The sequence below is a fragment of the Amphiprion ocellaris genome, chromosome 13, assembly GCF_022539595.1.
Source record: "Amphiprion ocellaris isolate individual 3 ecotype Okinawa chromosome 13, ASM2253959v1, whole genome shotgun sequence".
Classification (NCBI taxonomy): Eukaryota; Metazoa; Chordata; class Actinopteri; family Pomacentridae; genus Amphiprion; species Amphiprion ocellaris.
The window spans coordinates 11,508,110-11,520,777 of NC_072778.1; the positions used below are offsets into that span (position 1 = coordinate 11,508,110).

The 12,668-nt window shown below is 38.5% G+C and overlaps 1 protein-coding gene across 3 annotated transcripts; it reads left to right on the plus strand.

Annotated features, from left to right (window-relative positions):
- Positions 1-1,921: 1,921 nt before the first annotated feature.
- Positions 1,922-11,799, plus strand: gsr (glutathione reductase). 3 transcript variants are annotated; one of them, XM_023292273.3, is made up of 13 exons: positions 1,922-2,304; positions 2,706-2,880; positions 3,745-3,771; positions 4,209-4,297; positions 5,138-5,207; positions 5,358-5,505; positions 6,273-6,327; positions 6,416-6,515; positions 6,602-6,856; positions 7,911-8,022; positions 10,242-10,373; positions 10,546-10,679; positions 11,141-11,799. In XM_023292273.3, the coding sequence occupies exons 1-13, from the start codon at positions 2,252-2,254 to the stop codon at positions 11,288-11,290; spliced, it is 1,500 nt and encodes a 499-aa protein (XP_023148041.1). In that variant the 5' UTR covers positions 1,922-2,251; the 3' UTR covers positions 11,291-11,799. The 3 variants fall into 3 exon arrangements, with proteins under 3 accessions (XP_023148041.1, XP_023148040.1, XP_023148044.1); XM_023292272.3 differs by lacking the exon at positions 1,922-2,304 and having other exon boundaries at positions 2,607-2,880; XM_023292276.3 differs by lacking the exon at positions 1,922-2,304 and having other exon boundaries at positions 2,608-2,872.
- The last annotated feature ends 869 nt before the right edge of the window (positions 11,800-12,668 follow it).

The window sequence follows — 12,668 nt, forward strand, 5'->3', positions numbered from 1 at the left end:
TCAAATATACTATATTATAAACAAGTTTCTTATTGATGATGTGTTTATCACTATACATTGCTATCATTTTATCATGCAAGCCCATTCCAACAAGCTGAACTTTCTTACTTTACTGATAAGACAACAGTGAGATCAGTCTTCATTCTGTTTAGGCATATTCTAGCCTGGCATAACCAGACAAACCTGCAGCACAAAATGGTCTGGCAGCACCTCATTCACATTCTGCTGTAGGAGGAAAATATGCCATGGTGTGTTTGTGCTTCTTTAAACCTGTCTCATTCGTATTAGAAAAAGCTAAGTGAGGGATGCAGCAAACTGTGTCCTGTCAGAACAGTGATGGGGAAATTGTTTTGGTGGAATATTTGCACACAGGGAGGAAGGCACTGTCATTAAAATGGCTAATTCACCAGGAAAATAAAACAAGACAGGCTGCCTCACTGCATGACCCAATCTTTGGCTGAAGTTTTTCTGAAATTTTTGCTGCTTGAAGGTTGTTGTTGTTTTTAATAGTGAAGGGGCTTTTGAAATTTTTAATTTTATGCGAAAAGGAAGGGAAAAATGAATGAAATGCACAACCAATGGCAGACTAATACCTGTCCCTGCATCAGTCAGGCTAGGTGCACTCTATGTCACAAAATAATGTTGTGAAAGTGAGTCTAACTATGTGTTACCATTTTCCGAAATCTCCTTTTTTATGGGAACAACTTCCAGGTAGCAGCCTACCACACTGAAAATTTGACAGTACGCTGAGGATTAGGATCCGTGAGGCTGCTTGGTAGTTTTTTGGAGGAGAATTTATCATTTTGACGACAGTTTTGGCCTCCCTGTGTGCAAATGTTCCACCAAAACCATCACTATTTTGCAGGAACACACTACATCCTTAATTTTGCAGATCTCAATACTGCAAAATCAATATATATGATTGGTTTAAAGAAACACAAACAATTCGTTTTTTTTGTTTTCAGCAAAATGATGATAGGGTGAAGCCAGACCATTGTGTGGCTACGCAAGATTACTATTTTGAAAGTTTTAACTGGAAATCCATGTTTATATGTTGTTCTCGACAGCTGACAAACTGAACAAAGTTTATGTGCAAATTTTGAAGAAATATCTCCTGTGTTTGCTGAGATTACTTACATTAGATTTGAAATCTTCGACACAAACAATGTTTTGAACATATACATTGCACTTCCGCCTCCATTATGGTACGAAATGCAAACTTGTGCTGCAGTTCTCATTAAACCGCACAAAATTTGACGTTATGCTGAGGATTAGGATCAGGTTGGATCAGTGAGGCAGCCCTGCTAGTTTTTTTGGAGGAGAATTCATCATTTTAATGACAGTTTTCACCTCCCTGCATGCAAATGTCCCACCAAAATCTGAACTATTTTGCAGGAACATGCTGCATCCTTCATTTTCAGAATCAGAAACAGAATCAGAATCATCTTTAATTGCCCGGTACGTACACAACGTACAAGGTTTCAGCTGCTGGTGTCACCCTAGTATAATGGAAAGAGAATAATATAAATAAAGAAACTACAGAATGAACAGGGAAGAAAAATAATAGTAATAAAATAAATATAACATAATATATACAGATATTTACAAGCTTGAATGGAATATATAAACACGGTGCAAAAAGACAATTATAGTCTCAAGACATTTATGTTTGATTTAAAGAAACACAACCAATTCAGTGTTTTGTTTTTTTTTTTCTTTTTAGCAAAGTGATAAGGTGAAGCCACACCATTCTGCGGCTATGCAAGACCACTATTTTGAAGGTTTTAACCGGAAATCCACGTTTATATGTTGTTCTCGACAGCTGACAAACCGAACACGGCTTACGTGCGATTCTTGAAGACAAACAACGCAAATCTCCTGTGTTCGCTGGGATTACTCACGTTAGATTTGAAATCTTCTACACAAACAACGTTTCGAACGTCCGCGTTGCCTTCAAACACGAACACTTCCACCTCCAACACGGTCCGAAACGTAAAGTTGTGCTGCGGCTCTCATTAAACCACACGATGCTGCATTTGTCTTGACCCACAGACAGTGAGAGGGTCGTTTTATGGCAGCAGTTTATGGAGAGTGGGGTCATTTTGATGAGCGAGCTCATCCAGTGACCCGGGAAGTGCTTTGAAGCTTTTGTATTTAACCAGATCAGGTCCAAACACAGGCCCGAGGGAGGTCACAGAGGCAGGAGCAAGGAAGAAATGTGGATGCATCTGTCCTAAAAATTAATAAAAACATGCTGTTAAGAACCTGCAGGCTGCTTTCTACAGTGTCACTGGCGTTACCAAGGTGAGTAGTCACGGAAATACAGTTTAGGGTGCTTTTTCTTTGCTTCAGTCCTCACACGTGAGATCTGAAAATGCCTTAAATTGAGCTTTACGTGTGGTTCTTGCTGCAGCATCTGCTCTGATTTACACCTGTTATTGTAGCCCCCGTAGCTCATGTGAGGATCACCATGACTATTGTGAAAACCGTTTCTGGGATTTGCACACCATTGTTGCAATTCATAATGACACAGCAGTGGCTTTCACTTGACCCTCCCATTCCCCGTTTTTTTTTTTTTTTTTTTTTTTTTTTTCCGCTCATTCCCCTGCGAGCTTCCTGGTTATGGCAATATTAACGCAGCTAACTCGGACACAGGCTCCTCGCTGGCTCGTCCTCAGAAAGAGACTTTTCTCGTCTTTTCGCAGACACGCAGTGACCCGCAGCATGGCCTCGGACCCGGCGGCAGCAGCAGCGGAGGCAACCCGCTTCGACTTTCTGGTGATCGGCGGCGGCTCCGGAGGTCTGGCCGGGGCTCGGAGGGCGGCGGAGCTCGGAGCAGCCACCGCCGTGATCGAGAGTCACAAACTCGGAGGTACCTGCGTGAGTAAAAATACCGATAAGAAGCAACACTGTCATCCATCCAGACTGCTGTCACACACAGTTGCCAGGCTCACTGCGAAGCCTCCGGACTCCTTTTGTGGGAGTTTTTTGTGCGTGTGTATGTTCGTGTGTCTGTGGCAAACATTGTGGGTTCGTTGGAGCTGAAATCCACAGTCTGAACATTTGAAATGCCTTTATTTAATGGAAACAGGTGTCATGGGGGTGAAAACAAAATTGCAAGTGTTGAAATGTTTCTGCACAAGTTCTGCAATTTTTTTGAGGAAGTTTGTATTTGTGCAGAACTGCTGAGTTCCATGCATTGTTTAGTTTGTGTCTCCATTCACTATGTTATCCTTAATTTGATGTAGAAACCTTAAACCACAGAAACCACACAGTGCATAAAGACAACAGTTTGTTTTGCTAATTCCCCATTTTTTGATAGTAAGTGAAGAGATTAACTCCTCTAATCTAATTTTGTACTCAAATCATATAAACATTGATAGACAATCGCCAACTAAACCTAATGTTTGCTCTTTTTTTATATCCAGATTATTTATTTTTCACTTCACTTTGCTTCCACATTCACCTAAAATATTATTATTGTGACACTGATTATCATCCAGCTGTTTCAAGTTGGGATAAACTACAATACATTTTCCTACTTCTTTTGAATGTTTCTTCTATGACACCCATTCATCTACTTTTTCATTCAAAACTGCAACACATATTTCATTGTGCTGTTTAATATTGTTCAGAGATCTGTAGTTAAGCTCTAAAATGATTTATTTACTATTTAATATGTGCTTAGATGCTGTGCAGACAAACTTTCATTGAACTAATTCGCTCTCCTTCGATGTTTTTCAGGTCAACGTTGGCTGCGTCCCCAAGAAGGTACACTTTTATCTCTGATCTTCTGATCTTTGATTATTCACATTACAAAGACTGAAAAACCTGGGATTAGCAAGTAAAACTTTTTTCAAGCGCCCACAATGATTTTTCTCCTGCTGTACATGTTTTACTACTTATCATTTTAATTGGCATCTGTTCTATGCAAACACTCAGTTTCTTTTTATTTTATTTTTTTTTCATGTGACTGTTTTTTACTGCTGAATCAATCAGTCTTCTAGGTTTTGCTGAGAAGCACTTTTTTTTTGTTTGTTTTACAGAATCTCATTAGTTAGTTTGGTAAATTTTAAAATGAGGCATGCAGAATTAAGTGATTTTGATTTCTAGTAACCGGGCAGGTTTTACCTCCGTGCCTGAATGACATTACAATATGCCCGGAATTCTCAAGTTTCTAAATGTGGTACCCTTCTGTTTCTTCACAGGTGATGTGGAATGCAGCCGTTCATGCCGAGTATCTCCACGATCACAGCGATTACGGCTTTGACGTCGGAAATGTTCGTTTCAGTTGGGAGTAAGTTACACTATCTGCTGGTGTGTTTTGGGGTTTTTTTTGTGCAACAACAATCAGCTCTTTTGAAAGTTGTTCCTGGAACAAGGCGGTATTCGTTTCACACCACACCTCCTCGGTCCGTTGCTTCTTTTTTTTTTTTCCTTTTTTTTTTTGCTTCACTTCAGCCCACTTCTCGGTCTTTGTGCCACATAGTTAAGCCAACACGACTGTTAAGAGATAAGTCTGTGGAAGGAGTGGCTGAGTGAAACATGAGGAAACTCAGGGACACACAACACTTGAGTACGACGAGGCCGGGCAGCCGTTTCATGTGTCCTTGTATGAACTTGTGGAAAAACTTGTCCAACATACACTTGCTGGTGATATTTGAAAACATTACTAAAGCAGTTTACGAATGAAAGTACATATTCAAATATAAAGGGCTGAAATCATTGTAATAATGCAACAAATGCGACCTGTGTGAAGCTTCTAATGCTTCAACTGTTTGCTGTTTGCTCAACTTTAGTTTGTGTTGTTTTATACTGCAATGTGTTCCTGTTATTTTGTCCAGTACAGTAGCACTGTTAATCCATTTGAATATGTATGTAGTTTTCATAAAATGCGAATATTAAAAACAAAAGTAACATGTTTTGTGATATATTTTGTAGTCACACATGTTTGATATGAGAAATGTGTTAAATTAGATATTAAGTACGACTATAGAGAAGTAATCCTAGAGAATACATATTTATTCTTTAGAAAATCACTCTATTTCAGTGAATAGCACACAGAGAATACTCTGTATAGTTCACAGGTAAAGGACATGTTTGGCAGCCTGGATAATTTTAATGCGTGTGTTTGCAGAACTCTAAAGGCCAAAAGGGACGCATACGTCACTCACCTAAATCGTATTTATCGCAACAACCTCGACAAGGTAAAGTCACATTATATTTATCATGTCTGTCTGCCGCAGCTAAGGTTTATTAGAATGATTAGATTTTTTGTTTGTTTGATTGTTTGTGTTATTTTCAAATGAAGCGAGAGAGAAATTGTGCGGACAGTGATGATATCTGCTCCATTTCAGGCTAAAATCCAAACCATTCAAGGCTACGCCAGGTTTACAGACGATCCCGAGCCGACGGTGGAGGTCAACGGAAGGAAGTACACAGCTCCTCACATCCTCATCGCCACTGGAGGGCAACCTTCGGTTCTGAGTGAGGATGAAGTGCCTGGTAAGACATACAGTCATGAGGTTTTGCTTGGGAAACTGTTAATCATCTTTGTGTGAAGCTCTGCTGTGTCCATGTAGTTTGTTTTATTTCATCTGTTGATTAACCCTCTGAAATCCAAGCAGTTTTTGGGCGTTTTATATTTAGTGCATTGTAAAATCCTACACTTCTATGTAAACAGCACAACCATGACTAGAAGTAGAGAGAATTTAAAAGTGTTTTTTTTTCCAGTATGATACTGTTAAAATGCCATAAATCTTAAAAACAAAAGTTCCATTCCTTTGATTATTCACATTACAAAGACTGAAAAACCTGGGATTAGCAAGTAAAACTTTTTTCAAGCGCCCACAATGATTTTTCTCCTGCTGTACATGTTTTACTACTTATCATTTTAATTGGCATCTGTTCTATGCAAACACTCAGTTTCTTTTTATTTTATTTTTTTTTCATGTGACTGTTTTTTACTGCTGAATCAATCAGTCTTCTAGGTTTTGCTGAGAAGCACTTTTTTTTTGTTTTACAGAATCTCATTACTTAGTTTGGTAAATTTTAAAATGAGGCATGCAGAATTAAGTGATTTTGATTTCGATCAAATACTAATTATTTTTTCCTGACAAAATAGAAAGTCATAGATGATAATTGTGATGCTATGACATAAACATAGGAAAGTTATATTTAAAGACTTTCAAACTTTTGCGCTTCAGAGGGTTCACTAAATTGTATTTATGAAATTACACAATTGTGCCCACTCTTGTTTTCTACTCTTTCAGGGGCACGTCTCGGCATTACCAGTGATGGCTTTTTTGAGCTTGAAACCCTGCCAAAGTAAGATTTTTATACAGTCCCTTTAGTGTTTGTCGGATACCAGGAAGAACGTTTGTATCTGGAACTAAAAGTTGTGTCTTCCTGACAGACGCAGTGTGATTGTGGGTGCTGGGTATATTGCTGTGGAGATGGCAGGCATTCTCTCCACCCTGGGGTCCAAAACATCCCTCATTATTCGACAAACGGGAGTAAGAAGCAAACAGAACCACAACACAAACCATACGCTCAGTTTTTCCAATGACATCCACCACGTACTCTCATATTCTCTCTGTAGGTTTTGAGGAACTTTGACGCCTTCATTAGCACGAACTGCACCAAAGAACTGCAGAACACCGGTATAGATTTGTGGAAGAACTCTCAGGTGAAGTCTGTGAGTAAAACAGACAAAGGCCTGGAGGTGACAATCGTTACCAAAGATCCAGAGAAGAAGAACGACGAGGAGAAGACCAGCGTCATCCAGGAGGTGGACTGTCTTCTCTGGGCCATCGGCAGGCTGCCCAACACATCTGGACTGAACATCGGCAGCATGGTAACATCATGAGATGTTTACTGCAGACTGGATGGTGACAGCTGCTTGTTTTCCAGAGAAAAAGAAGCAGCTGTCTCCAGAAAGAGCAAATATTTATCCTTATTGAAGACTGTCATTTTGTGGCAGGAGAGGGTTTAAATCTCATCTATTCATCAGATAAACCGTAATAATGCACTAACGACAGCTTATCACCACTATCTGTCTGTCTGAAATGAGTGTTTGGCTCTGCTCAGTATTCCTTGCATCACCTTCATCCTGACTATTTAATTGTCCAGATTACATCAACACTGCAGATCATTTAAATTTTTCTTTCTTAAGTACACATGCATGCATAAAAACAGCTTTCCACAAGAACTACACCCATCAACACAATATTAGACAACTTTTAACGCTTTATGAGAGGAAAAGAATGGGAACCAGACTAGACGGCTGTCATTTACATTTACTATGTTGTTTGTTAAGGTGACGAATGAAATAACCGTCAACTGCTGGTTTGTTCAGTTAATGACTATTAATGGATCCTCGACAGTGCAATCCAAATAACTGTGTACCTATCGAACACCACCTAGTCTGATTCTAGTTTCTGGTTAATCTGTTACATGTGGGAGAATATGAATGACTTATTAAAGCAGCAGATTTAACACTGATGGAACCACTAACCTGTTCTTTAGAAAACACAAAACCACGTTGAACCTTCTCAGACTTTTCTGGGATGACTGTGAGAACGTTCAGTGAGGGCGAGGCCTCGGCTCTGGGTTTGCTGGTTTACATTTAATCCCCCACACTTAGGATGAGTCATTTGTTGTTTCTTGGCGCAGACAGAATTTCTGTCTCCTTTTTAAAGCTAACTGTGGACAGTAAAGGAGAGAATGGAAACAGCCAAAACATACAGTATCTTTCCTCATAACCATTACTCAGCCCAGCAATGCATGTCTGTAATACTTTGTCTTAGATTAGGCTGTTTGCTGGCTTCATTTACTTTGTTGGTGTTACAGCAAAGCTAATACAAGTTTGAAGTGTTTTCTCTTTTGTAATTCCTCTCTGTGTTTGTCAGGGTCTGGATACAGATGAAAAAGGCCATATCATCGTGGATGAGTTTCAGAACACCAGTCGATCAGGGATCTACGCTGTCGGAGATGTTTGTGGCAAAGCTCTTCTCACACCCGGTAGGAAGTAGCACCAATAAGTCCTGTGTGAAGGTAGACTTAAGTTAAAAAAATGTGGTGGTATAGTTTGGAGTGAGAACATACCTGCGCCAATTACAGGGGATACATATTTTTGTCAGTGTTACAACAGCTCAATACAAGTTTAATGAACTGCTTTTGAGTCCAGACATTTGTACTGGAAAGCAGAATTTGAGGTTATTGAGTAACTTCAGGTTTAACTGGGTTTTTGGTGCTACCACAGAGGTTCTCTTCATGGTAAGAGATCAGCACATATAAAAGCAGCTACGACTGACCAATCAGTTCTCTTTGAAAAATGTCATCAGCATTAGAAGATCCAGCAGAGCTCCATACATAGGTAGTGAGAGGAGAAAATATAAATTTCTAGGGCTGCAAGCGATTTCAAAGTCATCTCATTGGTTTGCATACCTTCATAGAGTGATGAAATCCTAGAAAAAAAAACTGACCAAAACACTCAGCCTTACAGCCTGATTGTTGACCTCAAACAGTTAGCAATAAGCCTGTTTATGGATTTAAATTATGATTTTACATTTGTTCTTCTTTGTTGATCCCAAACCTGTTTCAGTAGCTGAAAGAATAAAATTAAAAGGGTAAGAATGAGACTTAATGTGAGAATTATTGAATTCATCGTCCACATCACAATGAAAACAGATTTATACTACTAGATTATTTATTAATTTAATAAGTCTTTTTGTCAGTAGCTTAAAAGGACAACATCTGTAATTCCATAATACAATCTTGTGATGCCAACAGAATCTTGAGTTGTGAAAATAAGCCTACATCTAAGTACCTTATACACAAATGGACAGTGATATTGATAAGCCTGTTAAATACGCTTTTCAACAGCCTGCCTCTCTTTTTGGAACTTTCCTTTGTGACTTTGGCTGCAGCAGTTGTTCTGTTTTTATTACCTTGTCTTGTATTCTAAACTCCTCAGATCTGTTTAGGATGTTAGTTTGCTCTTCTTGTGAGAAATATATTAAGTTGTACACACTAATATGTAACCTCCAATACGATACAAGAATCAGCCAACTTGTCGCTTTGGATTATGTTTTTATGTTCATTTTTGGCTCCCTCTCAGACGGTTTAACACTGCCGGGTTGCAGCTAAAGCAATAAAACTGTCTTACATGACAGACAAATCCATCTAAGCTACATGTTTTTTTTTTTTTTTTAAATATGCATTTTTAATAATAGCCATATCTACTCCTGCCCTAATAATTGGGTATTGATAATGATAAACCTGTCGAAATTCACACTGTTTGCAACTGTTTGCAGCTTTTCCTTCTACTTTAGCTGCTACAGTCTGTATTATGAATATAAAATCTTGTATTTCTCTAATATTTGCTCTTTGTTTGTGAAATATGCCACTCTGGTGTCAGTTGACCTGTGCATATCTGTGATGGTCATCTGTTGCCAACCCTGCCTCTTTCATGTAAATTTGTTCAGCGATAGAATCACAAACCCTGAGCTGACTTACCGCGATGATAACCAGCTTTGTAAGACCGCTTGTGATTGTTGGGTTAAATGAAGCCAGATAAGATTCTCTGGATAAGTTTAACTTGCTTTGTAACAATGACCTCAGGTCTGTTGCATTTACAAGGTTTGGGTTTCTTCTACTAAGAAATTCTGATATTTATTAACCAAAAGAAAAAATCTAAACAATTACGCTTCTCAATTCTTGTGCAGGCTCAACAAACAGCACTGGCTCCAAATATCACCTATGAAATACATTCACATCTCTGCTAGTGGACTTCTCAGTTTAGCTTCCACCTATTCTTCTTCTTTTTTTTCTGGACTTACAATGCAATAGTCACACAAGAAATCCATCTGTAATTTATAGCAAAGAAATACTGTCATCTTTAATATCATAAAATACTGAAAAGTTCAAAATCCCAGCAACACCTGTAAAAAATAAAGAACAACTTTGTTGTGAGACACAATAAACCAGTCCTCCTGTGTGTCCGGAACATGTTCGAGTCACAATATAGTTGTTCTTAATGCTGTAGTTTTGACTCTTTCCCGTCTTCATGCACTTTATTAGCATCTGAATTTGTCCAGAAATCTGCATATTGAAATACTGCATCAGTTGTGTTGGTTTGTACCTGCTTCTATAGTTGTAGAATAAAGGATTTCATTTCTGACAGCACCTGAAAGTTATTGTTATTCAAAGCACACTGATGTTTTGTTATGTCTGTGCAGTTGCCATTGCTGCAGGCAGAAAGCTGGCACACAGACTGTTTGAGGGCAAGAAAGACTCGAAGTTGGATTATTCCGGCATCCCCACAGTGGTGTTCAGCCACCCACCTATCGGCACTGTGGGCCTCACGGAGGGTGAGTTCACATAAACATGTCTTTAAGTGGGTGTACCTCTACACCAGTAGGACATTTTCCCATTTCTCATTGATTTACTGTAATTTTAATCTGGATTAAAGTTTCATCCAGTGGCAATGCCGCACTACCCCAAGTTTTACAAGAATTTATCTTCCATTTGTTCATGTCACAGAGGAGGCCATTAAAGCTCGAGGAAAGGAGAATATAAAGATCTACAAGACCTCTTTCACCCCGATGTATCACGCCATCACAAGCAGGAAGAGTCAGTGCATCATGAAGCTGGTGTGTGAGGGAAAGGAGGAGAAGGTAGGAGCCACTTGGTGAAAGATATTACTAAAAATCTCTACAAATCACAAATGTATTGATTGAGTTAATCCTGTACTATTAATCCGCGCTACCATATTGTGTTGCTGACATTATTTCTTCAGGTACACATCACTTAAACCGCTAAAACAACAAAGATCTGAGAACCTGCTTGAAAGTTCATTATGCTATTAAAGTATTAAAAGCCGAATCTTCTCTAAACCCTCTTTACACACATAGAATTACTTCCTTATATTCTTAGTATCTTAGTTTTGCAACTATATAAGCCACAATTGAAGCGGAGGTTTATGAAAACCCTAAAAATCAACTTTGCATCTGTTAATTCTAACATAGAAAGCAGCACAGAGTGTCTCTTCAGCGCTGTTACTGCCTCAGCTTTTGACTATTTCTGTGCACAAACTGCTGCAGCTATTTTCAAGCGCTGCATCTTCTCATTTCCCCAGGTGGTAGGTCTGCACATGCAGGGCCTGGGCTGTGATGAGATGCTGCAGGGATTTGCTGTTGCCATCAAAATGGGTGCTACCAAAGCAGACTTTGACAAGACCGTTGCCATTCACCCCACCTCATCTGAGGAGTTTGTCACCATGCGTTAATGCAAACACAAACCCCCCCGTTGCCTCCCTATACGACCAGCAGCCCAGACAAGCATACCAGGACAGAGTCACTGCCCAGTACTACTCTCGCATCAGCTTGACGACTTGCTTTATAAAACTACCTACATGCTTCCATTTTCTCTCATTTAAGTGACCTTATTTGTGCACAGTGTTTCACTTTTTCTAATTTTTACCTAAATGGACCAAGACTGAGGTATGGCCTTCTTTAAACTGTACTGTGGGTCATGATTATTGATTGAAAACTCTGGATTCCATTTTAATGATAGTGAAATGGAAGTGATTGATCTGCAGGTCTTGTTGTCAAGAGATTGCATGGGAAGTCAAAAGACCTCTCTCCTAGTGTATGTGTTTGATTTGTCAGTCATTTGTCAGATGAAAAATACAAACATTTCTGCTCTTATAGGCACCTTTTCACTACCAATGCAAGGTCATGACAAATATCTACTGTACTGTTCAAAAGATCCAATAAAAATGCAGCTTTTTCTTAAGTCTTGTGGCTATTTTTTCATAGTTCTATGACTAAGCACTTTGTGTTTTTTATGTTGTAATGCCCTTTAAGTGCCCTGCCCTGTGTGCTTTTACAGTTGATTCGGGTTGGGCAATAACTTCTCTTGTTTAAACACAGAGATTCTTACAGAAACACCTGTCAAGTCAACATGTGTGATAACAATGTTCTATTTGAGACTACTTCTAACAAATGACAATACTGGTTTACAGTGATTAGTGTTTAATGTCAGTAGATCAGAATTTTGTCACTGATTTGAATGCAGAATTAAAACTTGCTGTTTACTTGACAGGTGGTTTAACCAGTGAAGTAAAATCCGCTGTATGCATACTGCCCGCATGCACCAGTGTGGCAGATCTATTTCCTTAGATCCACACAAAAAATCATAGATGCTCTCAGAATACAGTAGTGGTAAAAAGTAACTACATTTACTTAATTACAAGTTTAGGTGCTCATACTTTACTATCTATTTTGCACTGCTTTTCCAAAAGAGAAGACTGCACTTTTTAGTAAACTGTCTTTGTTTGACAATCAAAGTTTCCTGATACTTTATAGTTTATGCTTTTACATACAAATCATGATCTGTTTATGAAGTACAATTCAAAGCTATATTTTAAACTAACCTTATCTTTTAGAGTAATATAACAGTAATAAAATATACATAATGTAAAATATACATAATTATAGAAGTGTAGAATGCATATGTAATGTATGGATTATTTTTAGATGGTTGTTATTTTATGTTTTATCTTTTAAGTAAACAACCTCTTACAGCACTGTGTAGTAATAGTAGACATATATTTAATATATCCATTATATTTAATATTATTTTCATTTTACATAATTGAAGAT